This window comes from Pseudophryne corroboree, chromosome 9 (assembly GCF_028390025.1).
Source record: "Pseudophryne corroboree isolate aPseCor3 chromosome 9, aPseCor3.hap2, whole genome shotgun sequence".
Classification (NCBI taxonomy): Eukaryota; Metazoa; Chordata; class Amphibia; order Anura; family Myobatrachidae; genus Pseudophryne; species Pseudophryne corroboree.
In genome coordinates this window covers 412,018,017-412,036,332 of record NC_086452.1, presented here as the reverse complement: position 1 = coordinate 412,036,332, position 18,316 = coordinate 412,018,017, and the positions used below count along the sequence as shown (strand labels likewise).

Sequence of the window (18,316 nt, the reverse complement as noted above, 5' to 3'; positions counted from 1 at the left end):
CACGCCGTCGCAAGGGGCTGCGCCTCCTTCACCATCGCACGCCCTTTCATTGTGCAATATTTAACCACTAACAAAGGAATGCAGGTAATACTCCATATAATACAAATATTGAACCCCAGAAAGGCATGCAAGGGTTAAGGGGGCGTAGCCCCTTGCGACGGTGTGAAGAGCGCCCGTAGGGCGCGATGAAGCACCTAGTGCAATCATAATTAGACTCTCTTGTAGTAGGTGTTTCCAAGATAGACATGATAGCCGGGGTTTCTGAGTACTCAGACAGGAAATGCCTGTGATTGGAGTCCCAGCTTGCAGCGTTGATTAGCGATGCTTTAGGGATGGGGCAAGGCCAGTTTGAGAATCATGTTACTATGGCTCTACCACCTCTTCATAGGTCTGTGTATCACCGCTGTATGCCGTGAGTGGGCGGAGTAGGGTTGCCATCCATAATGGAGTCTTCCATACAGTCCTGAAAACAGCAGCGATGTCCGTAGTCTATGGAGACTCTGTGGGGGGGGGGGGGGGGCAGGCCGGGCTGTCAAGACACTAGGCTCAGCCCGCATCACAGTAACGTACCGCGATTCACTGGTCTGCATGCAAGGGGCCCCCTCTACACAGTGCTGCAAATACAGTTTATAGTCTCCTCATCCTGCCTGCTTCACTAGGAAGGAGGTGGGATGCAGGAGATCTGGCCACTCTTCCGTGGCTGCTGGGGACTACCCCGAAAAAAATCGTGAGTCTCCCACAACTTGCGGAAGAGTAGGAAAGTATGGTCTGGAATCTGCTGACCAGTCGCAAACAGGTAGCATCCAGGAATCCCACAGCGGGGCCAGTGTGTCTTCCTGACCAGCCCTCTCTTCTACTCCAGCACACCCTGCGGCTGAAATACAGAGGAAAGGAGGCAAGCCATGGGGCGGCTAATGTAGAAGAGAGGGCCGGCCGGTGGTCCCTGACCAGCCCCACCATAGGGATGGACATCAGAAGCCCATCATCAACTAATGGCTTGGCTTCCGCTATCAAAACTTTTGATGCAATGGTGAAACTGACCATCACACCAAAAGTATTTGATAGGGGGAAAAAAACTTGCGATGGTTAATGCATGCACAAAAAACAAACCCAGTTGCAATTCTTGATATTAAACCTCTGAATTCAGGTGTATTTTAACATTGAATGACAGGGTTGGGGCTGATATGCCGGCGGGCAGGATCACGGAGGTCATCATACCGACTCTGGAATCCTGGGGTGGGGGTGTGGGGGGAGGGGCTAGTGACATCAATAGAATGTACAAAATGCCTTCAGCAATATACAGAGTTATCTGGTAAACCTAGGGCGGAGCCTATTCAAATGAATCACCCTGCCCCACCCCCATCAGCTGCCTGCTTCATCTGGATCTGGATCCTTTACTGGATCTGCCCCTGGTTGGTGCAGAGCATATGATTAGGCCACACTGCCACAGGCACACACATGGAAACCTTTCCCTAGCCTGCATTGGTTCCGGTATGAATGGTCGACCATGTTATGGTCAACAGTCATTAGGTCGACCACTATTGGTCGACATTGACATGGTCGACATGGACACATGGTCGACACGTGAAAATGGTCGACACATGAAAGGTCGACATATGAAAAGGTCGACATAAGTTTTTTTAACTTTTTTTGGTGTCGTTTTTGGCGTAAAGTGACTGGGAACCCCAATTAGTGCACCGCGTCCCCTCGCATGGCTCGCTTCGCTCGCCATGCTTCGGGCATGGTGCCTTCGCTCCGCTACCGCTTCGCTCGGCACACTTTACTGTTCCAATCGAAGTCCATGTGGATCGTAAAGTATGGAAAAGTTCCCCAAAAGAAAAAAAAGTTAAAAAACTCATGTCGACCTTTTCATGTGTCGACCTTTCATGTGTCGACCATTTTCATGTGTCGACCATGTGTCCATGTCGACCATGTCAATGTCGACCAATAGTGGTCGACCTAATGACTGTCGACCATAACATGGTCGACCATGTGAACGGATACCGCCTGCATTTGCCTCTGCTCAATGCTTAGTGTTGATGACTTACCTCTTTTTCATTGCTCTTCCATTCCATTCAGCTATACAATAGCGGTGACTATAAGTGATGGTACTCTTTCAAACTCTGCAAATATAAAGGTCTACATCAACAATGTGAACGACAATGACCCAACACTGACTTGCATGTAAGTATATATCCTAGTGTAAAACTAGTCTACATTAATTAATACAAGTTTCAAAAATAGATTTTAGTAATGTGTGAAAAATAGTAATATTCCAGATTGTTTGGCTCTATTATACATATAATCAAAATTCTACATTAAAAAATGCTGCTACTTAAATACCCTTATTCAATTGACACAGCAAAATATAAAAAAACATGTGAAGGTGACAAAACGAAATTGTGAACAACAGTGTTAATGACACATAAGTATTAAAACTACAATTAGTTATCTGTATTGTTGGTGATAACAGCTACTACATAGTCGATAACTCTCAATTATGTCAAATGTGTGATATTATATGGGTGTAGTAGGGTATGCCTGCGGCCGGAATCCCGACCGCCGGCATACCGAGAGCGTGGCGAGCGCAAATGAGCCCCTTGTGGGCACGGTGGCGCGCCACGCTATCTATTCTCCCTCCACGGGGGTCGTGGACCCTCAAGAGAGAGAAAAAGGTGTCGGTATGTCAGCTGTCGGATTCCGGCGCCGGCATACTTTGCGCCGCGATCCCAACAGCTGGCAAACTAAACACCACCCATATTATATTATAGTCTTCCTGAATTGTTTCATTCAATTGCATCAAACAGTAGAATACCCACCACTGAGACTGGTTTCGCTTAGACTAGATTTCTATGAGATGTAATATGTCAACAATCACAATGTCGTCAATTGATTGACATAGAAACATAGAATTTGTCGGCAGATAAGAACCACTTGGCCCATCTAGTCTGCCCCCCCCTTTTTTTTTTTACATTATTTTTATCTCTAACCTTATTTGATCCTTATTTCTTTGTAAGGATATCCTTATGTCTATCCCATGCATGTTTAAATTGCTCTACTGTCTTAGGGCGGGATTTACTATAAGCAGTCGCTGCCTCTCGCCGCCTACCGCAGCGATACTAATTGCATATGTACTAACATATGCGATTAGTATCGCAATGCGGTATAGGAGGCCCCCCGCGATGATGTCTGCCGGGGTCTGCGGGGGTCGGCGGGGGTCAGCGGGGGTCTCCGTCACCTCCCAGACTCGGGAGGTGACATGGGCAGGGAGTCCCCGGGCTCCTCCTCCTCCCCCCTGCAGCCGGAAGAAGACAAGGCTGTGATGCGGGGGAGAAGGAGGAGGGGGGCCGCACCAGCAGGCAGCAGCAGCTCAGGTATGCCAGGGGAGGAAGGGGGGGGGGGTCGTCGTGAGCGGGGCGGCGGCGGGATGCGGCGTGGGGCGGCGGCGGCGGGTTGAATCCCATAGGCTTCTATAGGGTATCGCCATAAAAAGATGGCGATACCCTATGAGGCAAAAACGCGGCGGTCGGGAGTTAGTACATATGAAAATGCGGTAAAACGGGGGTTTTACCGCATTTTCCCTTTAGTAAATCCCGCCCTTAGCCTCTACCACCTCTGATGGGAGGCTATTCCACTTGTCCACTACCCTTTCTGTGAAATAATTTTTCCGCAAATTTCCCCTGAACCTTCCCCCCTCCAGCCTCAGTGCATGTCCTCGTGTCCTATTGCTTCTCTTCATTTGGAGAATGTTTCCCTCCTGGACTTTGTTAAAACCCTTGATATATTTGAAAGTTTCTATCATGTCCCCCCTTTCCCTTCTCTGCTCCAAACTATACATATTGAGATTTCTTAGTCTTTCTGGGTATGTTTTGTGATGTAGGCCATGCACCATTTTAGTTGCCCTCCTTTGTACAGTTTCTAATGTATTAATATCCTTTTGAAGATATGGCCTCCAGAACTGAATACAGTATTCTAGATGAGGCCGTACCAATGACCTATACAGTGGCATTATTATTACTTCTTTCTTTCTGCTGCTGATTCCTCTCCCAATGCAGCCAAGCATCTGACTAGCCTTCCTCATTGCCTTGTTACATTGCTTACCTGCCTTTAAGTCATCTGAAATAGTGACTCCTAGATCCCTTTCCTCCTCAGTAGTTTCCAGTATAGTGCCATTAATACTATATTTAGCTTTAGGATTTTTGAGACCCAAGTGCATGATTTTGCATTTTTTGGCATTAAACTGTAATTGCCAGACTCTTGACCATTCCTCTAGCCTACCTAGATCCTCAATCATTTGTTTTACCCCACCTGGTGTGTCTACCCTGTTGCATACCTTTGTGTCATCTGCAAAAAGGCATGCTTTCCCTTTAATGCCATTTGCAATGTCCCCAATAAAAATATTAAAAAGCACTGGTCCAAGTACAGATCCCTGGGGTACTCCACTGGTAACATTTCCCTCCTGTGAATGCACTCCATTTACCACAACTCTCTGTTTTCTATCCTTCAACCAAGATCTTATCCATTCAATAATCCTAATATCCAATCCCAAACTTTCAAGTTTATTTAGCAGTCTGCGATGTGGAACAGTGTCAAAAGCCTTACTAAAGTCTAGATAAGCTATATCCATGGCTCCACCTTTATCCATCACTTTAGTCACACAATCAAAAAAGTCAATAAGATTTGTTTGACATGATCTCCCCCCAGTGAATCCATGCTGTTTGGGATCCTGTAAATTGCTGGATTTGAGATAATCTACAACTTTCTTTTAAGAGTGTTTCCATCAATTTCCCTACTACTGATGTAAGACTCACTGGTCTGTAGTTGTTTGCCTCTTCCTTGCTTCCACTTTTGTGCAGTGGGACTACGTTTGCTCTTTTCCAGTCCTCTGGAATTACTCCTGTAGCTAATGACTGGTTGAATAATTCTGTCAATGGTGCTACCAGCACCTCTTTAAGTTCTTTTAGTATCCTTGGATGTATCCCATCTGGTCCCATAGATTTGTCCACTTTCAGCTTTGAGAGTTCTGTTAGGACCTTCTCCTCTGTAAATGTACTTGTTTCATTTTCCTGAATATCCCTGCAACTTAACTGTGGCCCCTTCCCCTCTCTTTCAGTAGTAAATACTGAGCAAAAATAATCATTATGATGATCTGCTATTAAATTGTCTCCTTCAACAAAACTCCCAGTGTCCGTCTTTAGTTTTATAATTCCGCCTTTTGTTTTTCTCCTTTCGCTTATATACCTAAAAAAAAGTTTTGCCTCCTTTACCCACTGACTGGGCCATTTTCTCCTCAGCTTGTGCCTTTGCACATCTGATTACCTTCTTAGTCTCCTTCTGTCTAACAAGATATATCTCTTTGTCTTCATTATTTTGTGTCTGCTTATATTTCCTAAAAGCACCATAGTGTTGACTGTCCTAATGCTGACTTTGTTTAAATGTTGACATCTAACATGTTAACACCTGAAAAATACTGACACGGTTAACATGTTAACATATGATTTCTCTATCGTCCTAGTGGATGCTGGGGTTCCTGAAAGGACCATGGGGAATAGCGGCTCCGCAGGAGACAGGGCACAAAAAGTAAAGCTTTAGGATCAGGTGGTGTGCACTGGCTCCTCCCCCTATGACCCTCCTCCAAGCCTCAGTTAGATTTTTGTGCCCGGCCGAGAAGGGTGCAATCTAGGTGGCTCTCCTAAAGAGCTGCTTAGAAAAGTTTAGCTTAGGTTTTTTATTTTACAGTGAGTCCTGCTGGCAACAGGATCACTGCAACGAGGGACTTAGGGGAGAAGAAGTGAACTCACCTGCGTGCAGGATGGATTGGCTTCTTTGGCTACTGGACATTAGCTCCAGAGGGACGATCACAGGTACAGCCTGGATGGTCACCGGAGCCTCGCCGCCGGCCCCCTTGCAGATGCTGAAACAAGAAGAAGGTCCAGAATCGGCGGCATGAAGACTCCTCAGTCTTCTTAAGGTAGCGCACAGCACTGCAGCTGTGCGCCATTTCCTCTCAGCACACTTCACACGGCAGTCACTGAGGGTGCAGGGCGCTGGGAGGGGGGCGCCCTGGGAGGCAATGAAAACCTATTTTTGGCTAAAAATACCTCACATATAGCCTCCGGGGGCTATATGGAGATATTTAACCCCTGCCAGAATCCGTTAAGAGCGGGAGACGAGGCCGCCGAAAAAGGGGCGGGGCCTATCTCCTCAGCACACAGCGCCATTTTCCCTCACAGAAAGGCTGGAGGGAAGGCTCCCAGGCTCTCCCCTGCACTGCACTACAGAAACAGGGTTAAAACAGAGAGGGGGGGGGCACTAATTTGGCGTTAGAAATATATAAAAAAGATGCTATAAGGGAAAACACTTATATAAGGTTGTCCCTATATAATTATAGCGTTTTTGGTGTGTGCTGGCAAACTCTCCCTCTGTCTCTCCAAAGGGCTAGTAGGTCCTGTCCTCTATCAGAGCATTCCCTGTGTGTGTGCTGTGTGTCGGTACGTGTGTGTCGACATGTATGAGGACGATGTTGGTGAGGAGGCGGAGAAATTGCCTGTAATGGTGATGTCACTCTCTAGGGAGTCGACACCGGAATGGATGGCTTATTTAGGGAATTACGTGATAATGTCAACACGCGGCAAGGTCGGTTGACGACATGAGACGGCCGACAAACAATTAGTACCGGTCCAGACGTCTCAAAAACACCGTCAGGGGTTTTAAAACGCCCGTTTACTTTAGACGGTCGACACAGACACAGACAGGGACACTGAATCCAGTGTCGACGGTGAATAAACAAACGTATTCCTTATTAGGGCCACACGTTAAGGGCAATGAAGGAGGTGTTACATATTTCTGATACTACAAGTACCACAAAAGAGGGTGTTATGTGGGATGTGAAAAAACTACCGTAGTTTTTCCTGAATCAGATAAATTAAATGAAGTGTGTGATGATGCGTGGGTTCCCCCCGATAGAAAATATGGGCGGTATACCCTTTCCCGCCAGAAGTTAGGGCGCGTTGGGAAACACCCCTTAGGGTGGATAAGGCGCTCACACGCTTATCAGAACAAGTGGCGGTACCGTCTATAGATAGGGCCGTCCTCAAGGAGCCAGCTGACAGGAGGCTGGAAAATATCATAAAAAGTATATACACACATACTGGTGTTATACTGCGACCAGCGATCGCCTCAGCCTGGATGTGCAGAGCTGGGGTGGCTTGGTCGGATTCCCTGACTAAAAATATCAGGGACAGTATTTTATTGACTATAGAGCATTTAAAGGATGCATTTCTATATATGCGAGATGCACAGAGGGATATTTGCACTCTGGCATCAAGAGTAAGTGCGATGTCCATATCTGCCAGAAGATGTTTATGGACACGACAGTGGTCAGGTGATGCAGATTCCAAACGGCACAAAGGTGTATTGCCGTATAAAGGAAGAGGAGTTATTTGGGGTCGGTCCATCGGACCTGGTGGCCACGGCAACTGCTGGAAAATCCACCGTTTTTACCCTAAGTCACATCTCTGCAGAAAAAGACACCGTCTTTTCAGCTTCAGTCCTTTCGTCCCTATAAGAGTCATATCTGCCCAGGGATAGAGGAAAGGGAAGAAGACTGCAGCAGGCAGCCCATTCCCAGGAACAGAAGCGTTCCACCGCTTCTGACAAGCTCTCAGCAGGACGCTGAGACCGTACAGGACCCCTGGATCCTACAAGTAGTATCCCAGGGGTACAGATTGGAATGTCGAGACGTTTCCCCTGCGCAGGCTCCTGAAGTCTGCTTTACCAAGGTCTCCCTCCGACAAGGAGGCAGTATGGGAAACAATTCACGAGCTGTATTCCCAGCAGGTGATAATTAAATTACCCCTCCTACAACAAGAAAAGGGGTATTATTCCACACTATATTGTGGTACTGAAGCCAGAAGGCTAGGTGAGACCTATTCTAAATCTAAAAAAATTTGAACACTTACAAAGGTTCAAATCAAGATGGAGTCACTCAGAGCAGTGATAACGAACCGGGAAGAAGGGGACTATATGGTGTCCCGAGACATCAGGGATGCTTACCTCCATGTCCCAAATTTGCCCTTATCACTAAGGGTACCTCAGGTTCGTGGTACAGAACTGTCACTATCAGTTTCAGACGCTGCCGTTTGGATTGTCCACGGCACCCCGGGTCTTTACCAAGGTAATGGCCGAAATGATGGTTCTTCTTCGAAGAAAAGGCGTCTTAATTATCCCTTACTTGGACGATCTCCCGATAAGGGCAAAGTCCAGGGAACAGTTGGAGGTCGGAGTAGCACTATCTCGGATACTGTTACAACAGCAGGGGTGGATTCTAAATATTCCAAATTCGCAGCTGATCCCGACAACAAGTCTCCTGTGCTTAGGGATGATTCTGGACACAGTCCAGAAAAAGGTGTTTCTCCCAAAAGAGAAAGCCAGGGAGTTATCCGAGCTAGTCAGGAACCTCCTAAAATCAGTGCATCATTGCACAAGGGCCATGGTAAAAAAATGGTGACTTCCTTCGAAGCAATTCCAGTCGGCAGATTTCATGCAAGAACTTTTCAGTGGGATCTGCTGGACAAATGGTCCGGATCGCATCTTCAGATGCATCAGCGGATAACCCTATATCCAAGAACAAGGGTGTCTCTCCTGTGGTGGTTACAGAGTGCTCATCTTCTAGAGGGCCGCAGATTCGGCATTCAGTTTTGGATGTTGGTGACCACGGAGGCCAGCCCGAGAGGCTGGGGAGCAGTCACACAAGGAAAAAATTTCCAGGGAGTGTGATCAAGTCTGGAGACTTTTCTCCACATAAATATAGCTAAGGGTAAATTTATAATGCTCTACGCTTAGCAAGACCTCTGCTTCAAGGTCAGCCGGTATTGATCCAGTGGGATAAAACATCACGGCAGTCGCCCACGTAAATAGACAGGGCGGCACAAGAAGCAGGAGGGCAGTGGCAAAAACTGCAAGGACTTTTCGCTGGGCGGAAAATCATGTGATAGCACTGTCAGCAGTGTTTCATTCCGGGAATGGAAACTGGGAAGCAGACTTCCTCAGTAGGCATGACCTCCACCCGGCAGAGTGGGAACTTCATGGGGAAGTTTTCCACATGATTGTAAACCGTTGGGAATTACCAAAGGTGGACATGATGGCGTCCCGTCTGAACAAAAAACGGGACAGGTATTGCGCCAGGTTAAGAGACCCTCAGGCAATAGCTGTGGACGTTCTGGTAACACCGTGGGTGTACCAGTCGGTGTATGTGTTCCATCCTCTGCTTTTCATACCTAAGGTACTGAGAATTATAAGACGTAGAGGAGTAAGAACTATACTCATGGCTCCGGATTGGCCAAGAAGGACTTGGTACCCGGAACTTCAAGAGATGCTCACAGAGGACTTATGGCCTCTGCCGCTAAGAAGGGACTTGTTTCAGCAAGTACCATGTCTGTTCCAAGACTTACCCCAGCTGCGTTTGACGGCATGGCGGTGGAACGCCGGATCCTAAGGGAAAAGGCATTCAGGAAGAGGTCATTCCTACCCTGGTCAAAGCCAGAAAGGAGGTGACCGCACAACATTATCACCACATGTGGCGAAAATATGTTGCGTGGTGTGAGGCCAGGAAGGCCCCACGAAGAAATTTCAACTCAGTCGATTCCTGCATTTCCTGCAAACAGGGGTGTCTATGGGCCTCAAATTGGGGTCCATTAAGGTTCAAATTTCGGCCCTGTCGATTTTTCTTCCAGAAAGAATTGGCTTCAGTTCCTGAAGTCCAGAAGTTTGTCAAGGGAGTATTGCATATACAACCCCCTTTTGTGCCTCCAGTGGCACTGTGGGATCTCAACGTAGTTCTGGGATTCCTCAAAACACATTGGTTTAAAACCAGTCAAATCTGTGGATTTGAAGCATCTCACATGAAAAGTGAACATGCTCTTGGACCTGGCCTGGACCAGGCGAGTGTAAAATTGGTGGTTTTTTTCTCAAAAAAGCCCATATCTGTTTGTCCATTCGGACAGGGCAGAGCTGCGGACTCGTCCCCAGTTCTCTCCCTAAGGTGGTGTCAGTGTTTCACCTGAACCAGCTTATTGTGGTGTCTTGCGCCTACTAGGGACTTGGAGGACTCCAAGTTGCTAGATGTGGTCAGGGCCCTGAAAATATAGGTTCCAGGACGGCTGGAGTCAGGAAAACTGACTTGCTGTTATCCTGTATGCACCCAACAAACTGGGTGCTCTTGCTTCTAAGCAGACTTTTGCTAGTTGGATGTGTAATACAATTCAGCTTGCACATTCTGTGGCAGGCCTGCCACAGCCAAAATATGTAAATGCCCATTCCACAAGGAAGGTGGGCTCATCTTGGGCGGCTGCCCGAGGGGTCTCGGCTTTACAACTTTGCCGAGCGGCTATTTAGTCAGGGGCAAACACGTTTGTAAACTCCTACAAATTTGATAACCTGGCTAAGGAGGACCTGGAGTTCTCTCATTCGGTGCTGCAGAGTCATCCGCACTCTCCCGCCCGTTTGGGAGCTTTGGTATAATCCCCATGGTCCTTTCAGGAACCCCAGCATCCACTAGGACGATAGAGAAAATAAGAATTTACTTACCGATAATTCTATTTCTCGGAGTCCGTAGTGGATGCTGGGCGCCCATCCCAAGTGCGGATTATCTGCAATACTTGTACATAGTTACAAAAATCGGGTTATTATTGTTGTGAGCCATCTTTCAGAGGCTCCGCTGTTATCATACTGTTAACTGGGTTCAGATCACAGGTTGTACAGTGTGATTGGTGTGGCTGGTATGAGTCTTACCCGGGATTCATAAATCCTTCCTTATTGTGTACGCTCGTCCGGGCACAGTATCCTAACTGAGGCTTGGAGGAGGGTCATAGGGGGAGGAGCCAGTGCACACCACCTGATCCTAAAGCTTTACTTTTTGTGCCCTGTCTCCTGCGGAGCCGCTATTCCCCATGGTCCTTTCAGGAACCCCAGCATCCACTACGGACTCCGAGAAATAGAATTATCGGTAAGTAAATTCTTATTATTTTAGGGGTTAGGGCAGAGGTTCCCAAACTGTGTGCCCTGGCTCCCTAAGGTGCCTCGGGACACTTGCAGGGGTGCCCTGGGTTGGTGGTCCAGGACCAATTCAAATTATTCATGGTCAATTTAATAGGCAAAACCAGTGCTGGTGGCTGCCAGTCATAAAATATGTGGCCAAATAGAAGCAAATCTTGTCCCTCACCACACAACTGACCTTAAGGATGACATATAAACGCGATCTACTTAATATAATATTTCTTTCTAAATTTCTCAATAAGAAATTTTTGGCCTAGGGGTGCCGTGAAAAAAATTCTGATATTCGAGGGTGCCGCAATTCAAAAAAGTTTGGAAACCACAGGGTTAGGGTAAGGTTTAATATTGCTTGTTGAAATGTTATCACTTATCAGGTACATACCAGCGTCAATAATGCCGTTATGTACTTAGGCCCTCATTCAGCATGAATCACTGCTCACAGGCAGCTCTGCAAATGCGATCCACACTAATGCACATGCAATAGGAGGTGTTTAACATCTCCTTGCTGCATGTGCGATCCCATCGCTGTGACTGCATCTCATCCTGGGATCAACATCCCGACAGATGGTTGCGATGTTCTCCGCAGACTGCCAGCTGAGTAATCCTCAGCTTACTCAGGCTGGCCGTTGCAGGGGGCCTTGCGAGACTATGAATTCTGCATCCAACACGCCCCCATTTATGGAAACGCTGGGCGTCTCCGTCCCATGTGCCAAACGCCTCTGCCAGTTAATCAAGCAGAGGCTGTAGCAAAAATGTCAGCTTTATGCAGGACCCGCTCTGCACAAGCGCAGAACAGGTCCTGTGCCCGTGCAGTTTCCTGATAATAGAGAAATTGCGCAAGGGATGGCCAAGTGATCCATGCTGAATGAGGGCCTTACACAAGAGATTAGCATCGCAAAGGACAGCTCTCCTGATAGGAGCTATTTTATGCGATCACACGACTTCCGGGTTTATGACGCAGGAGCGCTTCTGCGCAGGAGCTCAATGACGCACGTGCTGCAGGTGGCAGTTGGAGGGATCCGATTGGATCCCTCACAGAGGAAAATACGAAGAGAAGCCCATAGACTTCTACTGGGTAATGCCATCTACAGATGACATTACCTACCTGGGGTCCAGGCTTTAGAATATATCGCATTCTGGGGCTTGGTACATACAGTATGGAATGCATCCAAAACTCCTAAAATGCCAATTACTGAGTTTTGACTGCATTTCTGCCCTTAGTACATCCCGTCCTTATTGTCTGTTGAGATATTGTACCTGCCAACAAAACACACTGAACCTGTGTCACTACAGATAGAAAGGGGAGTATTTTATAACCTATGAGGCAGATCCCGTTATTTCTATCATGGAGCCGTATATTGCGGGTTTCACAAAATATATTTTTATTTTGCTCTTACCATAGATTTGGAAAGTGCTACTGAACCCTGGGGGTAATTCAGAGTTGATTGCAGCAGCAAATTTGTTAGCAGTTGGGCAAAACCATGGCCCTCATTCCGAGTTGATCGCTCGCTAGCTGTTTTTAGCAGGCGTGCAAACGCTAAGCCGCCGCCCTCTGGGAGTGTATTTTAGCTTAGCAGAAGTGCGAACGAAAGGATCGCAGAGCGGCTACAAAAAAAAAATTGTGCAGTTTTAGAGCAGCTCCAGACCTACTCAGCGCTTGCGATCACTTCAGACTGTTCAGTTCCTGTTATGACGTCACGAACACGCCCTGCTTTCGCCCAGCCACACCTGCATTTTTCCTGACACGCCTGCATTTTTCCGAACACTCCCTGAAAACGGTCAGTTGACACCCAGAAACGCCCTCTTCATGTCAATCACTCTGCGGTCAGCAGTGCGACTGAAAAGCTTTGCTAGAGCTTGTGTAAATATACATCGGCTGTTGTGAAAGTACGTTGCGCGTGCGCATTGCGCCGCATACGCATGCGCAGAAGTGCCGCTTTTTCACTTAATCGCTGCGCTGCAAACATTTTTGTCTAGCGATCAACTCGGAATGACCCCCATGTGCACTGCAGGGAGGCCAGATATAACATTTGCAGAGAGAGTTAAATTTGGATGGGTTATATTGTTTCTGTGCAGGGTAAATACTGGCTGCTTTATTTTTACACTGCAATTTAGATTTCAGATTGAACATACCCCACCCAAATCTAACTCTCTCTGCACATGTTATATCTGCCCCCCTGCAGTGCACATGGTTTTGCCCAACTGCTAACAAATTTGCTGCTGCGATCAACTCTGTATTACCCCCCTTATTCTGTGTTCAGTATATCTACATAAGCCTATAGTCCTGTGAAAACAATGGCAGGAGTACTGGAATATGATCATTATCCCCTTAAAACAGTTTTTCCAGTATCGTTACAAGTGGGATTACAACACAGACAGAAACATCTGGAAACACAGTGCAAATTAAACTGGATGAGGAGCTTCCAGTTGGAACAACAGTGAACACCTGCACAGGTTTTGACGCAGACCAAATGAATGATCTCACTTTTCTGTTGGACCCTGGAAATACCTACTTTACAATTCACAAAGGTGATATATTCTCTTTATAAGCGTTAATATACCTCATTTATGAAGCGTACCAGATATGCAGCACAAAATACCTTGATGCGTCCCAGATGCTCCATCCATCCATACTCAGAGTAGACGGACTCATATCAAGGGTTAGGGTTAGGCTGCTGGTGAGGGTTAGGCTGCTGGTGAGGGTTAGGGTTAGGCTGCTGGTGAGGGTTAGGGTTAGGCTGCTGGTGAGGGTTAGGGTTAGGCTGCTGGTGAGGGTTAGGGTTAGGCTGCTGGTGAGGGTTAGGGTTAGACTGCTGGTGAGGGTTAGGGTTAGGCTGCTGGTGAGGGTTAGGGTTATACTGCGGGGAGGGTTAGGGTTAGGCTGCTGGTGAGGGATTATGGTTAGACTGCTGGTGATGGTTAGGGTTAGACTGCTGGTGAGGGTTAGGGTTAGACTGCGGGGAGGGAGGGTTAGGTTTAAGCACTAAGAGGGGGGTGGGTTAGGGTTACCCTGTGTATGTGTGTGTGTGTGGGGAGTGGGGGGGGCTGTTGGGTTCAGGCACTAAGAAGGGTAAGTTAGGGTTGGGTGGGCCTCTCATTTGATTCCTTTAAACCCTTAGATCTACATATTTTAGCATATCCGAGTAATGTCTGTATCATGCATATAAGAAATATGTGAGGCATCAAGCTAGTGTCAAAGAATTGTAAGTGTATCGTCTCCACTTACTCAGATGCTAGTCTTTATCAGTGGTGACTGTTGCCCCTGGGCGGAGCGCAGACCACCCATAGCCTTTAGAATGTAAGCTCTCACGAGCAGGGCCCTCTTCCCTCATGTGCTTATCCTTTCTTACTTTAATAATCTTCAACTGCACCAAATCCAGCAGTCTTCGGCCACCTGATACTTATTCCAGTGTCATCTGCTGATGTAACTATGTTTATTTACCCTGTACTTGTCCTATACTGTCATCAACTGTAGGTTGCTGTTTTCCTGTTTGATTATTTGTTTATGTACTCTGTAATTGGGCGCTGCGGAACCCTTGTGGCGCCATATAAATAAAGGATAATAATAATAATAGCATGGGGGGAGGGAGGTTAAAACATATAAACATAAATTTAGTGTTATATGTACTATGTGTGACGGCTGCTTGACCCCTGGGATTGGCGGCGCTGTGTATCACAGCCCTGACTGCACTCTGGATGCAGCACTCAGCTTCCGTTCTTTTTCCTGTATAAGCCCGCCCCCAGACTCCCATTTCACAGATACACAGGAGTCTGGGGGCGGGCTTTTATACAGGAAGTGCTGCTCCTTCCTGAGTGCAGTGGCGGTGGCTGTGATACACCCAGCGCCACCGATACCAAGGTCATTGTATCATTTTATTAGAAGTCACAAATAAATTGCCAAATCACGTATTCTGTGAACATCAGCATTGTCTGAGTCAGGCCCTGGGACTGCATTTATTTCATGTGACAACTTAGGAAACTTCAACCTTGGGCAAAGTGATCCTAGAAATGTGTTTTAATGTTGAAGTGTAACTGAAAATTGTAAAATGAATCCCAAACTATTTAGAAGTGAAGTGATAAAATACTTCTGCAGAGTGTAAATGCCTGCAGGCCCTTCCACACTGAACATCCCCAAAACGCGCCCTCTCCTCTCCTTTATCTCATTCCAGTAATCATGAACTCCAGTGCATATAAGATGTACTTTGCAAGAATATCCTCAGTCTGCTCAGTGGGTCTAATTCAGACCTGATCAGTGCAGCAGCCGATCAGGTCTAAACTGCGCCGGCGTCGCAGTCCACTGGCGCATGCCATCTCAGCCCTGCGATCACCTCTGCCTGATTACAGGCAGAGGCGGTCGCTGGGTGGGAGGGGGCGGGTCGGCGGCGTTTGGTCACCGTTTAGGGGGTGCAGTCTTGGCAACGCAGGCGTGCCCGGACCGTGACATCACACGCAGCCGCTGTGATCCTCACAGCGACTAGTAGCTCCCTGCCAGCGTGCAGGAGCTGCGCTGGCTGGGAGCTACTCCTAAAGTACAAAAGCATCGCCGCTGTGTGATGCTTTTGTACTTGTGCGGAGGGGAAGGGGGGATAGGGCCTGACATGCAGGGTGGGCTAGCCCTGTGCTGGGCGTCCCCCCGCATGTTTGTGTGACTGATCATAGATGTGCTAAATTTAGCACATCTACGATCAGGTCTGAATTAGGCCCAATGTCTCCAACTGAGAGAGCTGTATCAAAGCTTGTAAAGTGATAAAGTGGAGAGAGATAAGGTACCAACCAATCAGCTCCTGTCATTTTTCACCCAAAGCCTATAAAATGGCAGCCAGGGGCTGACTGTTTAGTACTTTTTATCTTTCTTCATTTTCTCTCCAAGCTTTGATCCATCTACCACATGATCGAATGCTAATAACATCTGCTCTAGCTTGCACCACTGACCAATGCATTTTGGCAGTTATTGTATGTAGACACACTTGAGCAAATCAAGGATCATGCCACCAACAAAGACAATTTTATACTGCATTTTGGCCATGGGAGTATCTGTAGTGGGTGCAGGGTGAGGTGTCTACCCTGCCGCCTGCACCCATAGCCTAAATACGTACCTCTCCATCGATGGCACTGTAATCACCAGAAAAATGGTGCCCATAAAGATATGCGCATGTGCAGTGGAGAAATCACCAGGAAAATTGTGCCAGCGCCATTTTATCGGAGATCAGTGCATGTGCAGTAATGTCTGACACAGTGCCAGAGACTATACTGCCCCGTTGAGAGAGTGAGGGACCGCACGGAGACTACACAATTCCCCTTTTACTCTCTTAATGGCAGTTAGATGTTGGATTGATTGGTACTATGGGGGTCATTCTGACCCGTTCGCACGGAGCGGTTTATCGCTGCGGTGCGAACGGGTCCGGAATGCGCATGCGCGGCGGCCGCAATGTGCGTGCACGACGTTACCCGGCGACAGGGGTCGCCGGGTTACGTTTCGTCCTACGATGGAAGCGGTCACAGAGCCGACCGCAAAGAAGATTGACAAGAAGAAGGCGTACCTGGATGGATCCGGACCGTTGGAGACCGTTTTGGGGAGTGGTAATGAAAACGCAGGCGTGTCCAGCAGAACGGAGGGTGGATGTCTGAAGTCAAAGCCGGCTCCAGCATCGCAGAGATCGTCGCACAGGGTAAGTAGGTATAGGGCTGGTCTTTTTCTGCTTGCAATTTTTTTAGCTTAGCATGGCTACACAAGCGATTGCGGCCCTGCTAAGCTAAAATACACTCCCCCATAGAGGGTCATTCCAACACGATCGCTCACTGCAGTTTGTCGCAGCGCAGCGATCGGGTCGGAACTGCGCATGCACCGGCGCCGCAGTGCAGCGGCGCATGGCAGTCGCCGTTGCCTAGCGATCGCCTCTGAGACAGAGGCAGTCGCTGGGCGGGAGGGGGCTGAACGGCGGCGTTAAGCCGCCATTTAGGGGGCGTGGTCTGACCAAAGCAGGCGTGGCCGGACCGTTGGGGGGGCGTGCTGCGGCGGCTGCGTGACATCTCACGCAGCCGCTGCGGCCAGCGGCAGCGACTAACAACTCCCTGCCAGCCGCAGGAGCTGTGCTTGCCGGGAGTTACTCCATAAATACAAATGCATTGCCGCTGTGCGATGCTTTTGTATTTGTGCGGGGGGGGGGGGGGGGGGGGGGGGCGGCACTGACATGCGGGGCGGACTAGCTCTGTGCTGGGCGTCCCCCCGCATGTCAGGGAAGATGATTGTAGCTGTGCTAAGTTTAGCACAGCTACGATCAACTCGGAATGACCCTTTTAGGCGTGTACTAGTTGATCGCAGCAGCAGCATAAAGTTGCTGGCTGCGATCAACTCGGAATGAGCACCTATATCTCTCTCCACTTTATCTTTCTCCAAGGCTTGATGCATATCCCCCTTAAACTCTAATGCATGTTGAAATGTTTTTACTTAAGTCCTCGTTCTCTAGTGTGTGTGAGTAGATTAAACTGTGAACCTAGTTCAAAACTATCTTTACTGTAAAAGCAGCAAGTAAATCCACCCTATTTGTGGCGTAATCTAATTTGTCTGGCCAGGAGAAAAGAGCAGAGGAAGAGCAAAGCCCTGAGATGTGCTGCCTTGTTCGTCTTTAGGTAAAAATACGATGATCCATTTTGTGTACAGAAAAAATAATAATTATTTTATTCAACAGAGACAGGAACAGTAATAATCATTTCCAAGATGGACAGCGAGGCGTTCGGCTTTGTCAGCGTTCAGTCCTATACTGTGAAAGTATGTGACAGGGACAATAAGTGCGCCTCCATCTTAGCGACAGCAGAAATACTCCCAATTAATGATAACCCTCCTTTCTGTACTCCGTATTTGTACTGGTGAGTGTCTTGACTTGTGTTGTCATATACAATTGCTATTCAGTTATGTAGACAGCATGTGATGCCATTAGAGCAGGCCTGGCCAACCTGTGGCTCTCCAGATGTTGTGAAACTACACATCCCAGCATGCCCTGCCACAGTTTTAGCATTTCCTAATAGCAAAATTGTTGCAAGGCATGATGGGACCTGTAGTTTTACAACATCTGGAGAGCCAAAGGTTGGCCAGCATTAGAGCAAGAATACAAATATTGGGGGTCATTCCGAGTTGTTCGCTCGCAAGCTGCTTTTAGCAGCTTTGCACACGCTAAGCCGCCGCCTACTGGGAGTGAATCTTCGCTTCTTAAAATTACGAACGAAAGATTCGCAATATTGCGATAAGACATCTCTGTGCAGTTTC

At 47.8% G+C, this 18,316-nt stretch overlaps 1 protein-coding gene across 3 annotated transcripts in view; it reads left to right on the top strand.

Moving 5' to 3' along the window:
* The window catches only part of LOC134958358 (cadherin-related family member 3-like), a 419,058-nt gene that overhangs the window by 197,578 nt on the left and 203,164 nt on the right, over positions 1-18,316 (top strand). For all 3 annotated transcript variants that reach the window (XM_063940905.1, XM_063940906.1, XM_063940907.1), the window contains exons 7-9: positions 2,080-2,184; positions 13,391-13,581; positions 17,742-17,919. In XM_063940905.1, coding sequence (XP_063796975.1) covers positions 2,080-2,184; positions 13,391-13,581; positions 17,742-17,919 — 474 coding nt within the window. The remainder of the gene's footprint in view (positions 1-2,079; positions 2,185-13,390; positions 13,582-17,741; positions 17,920-18,316) is intronic.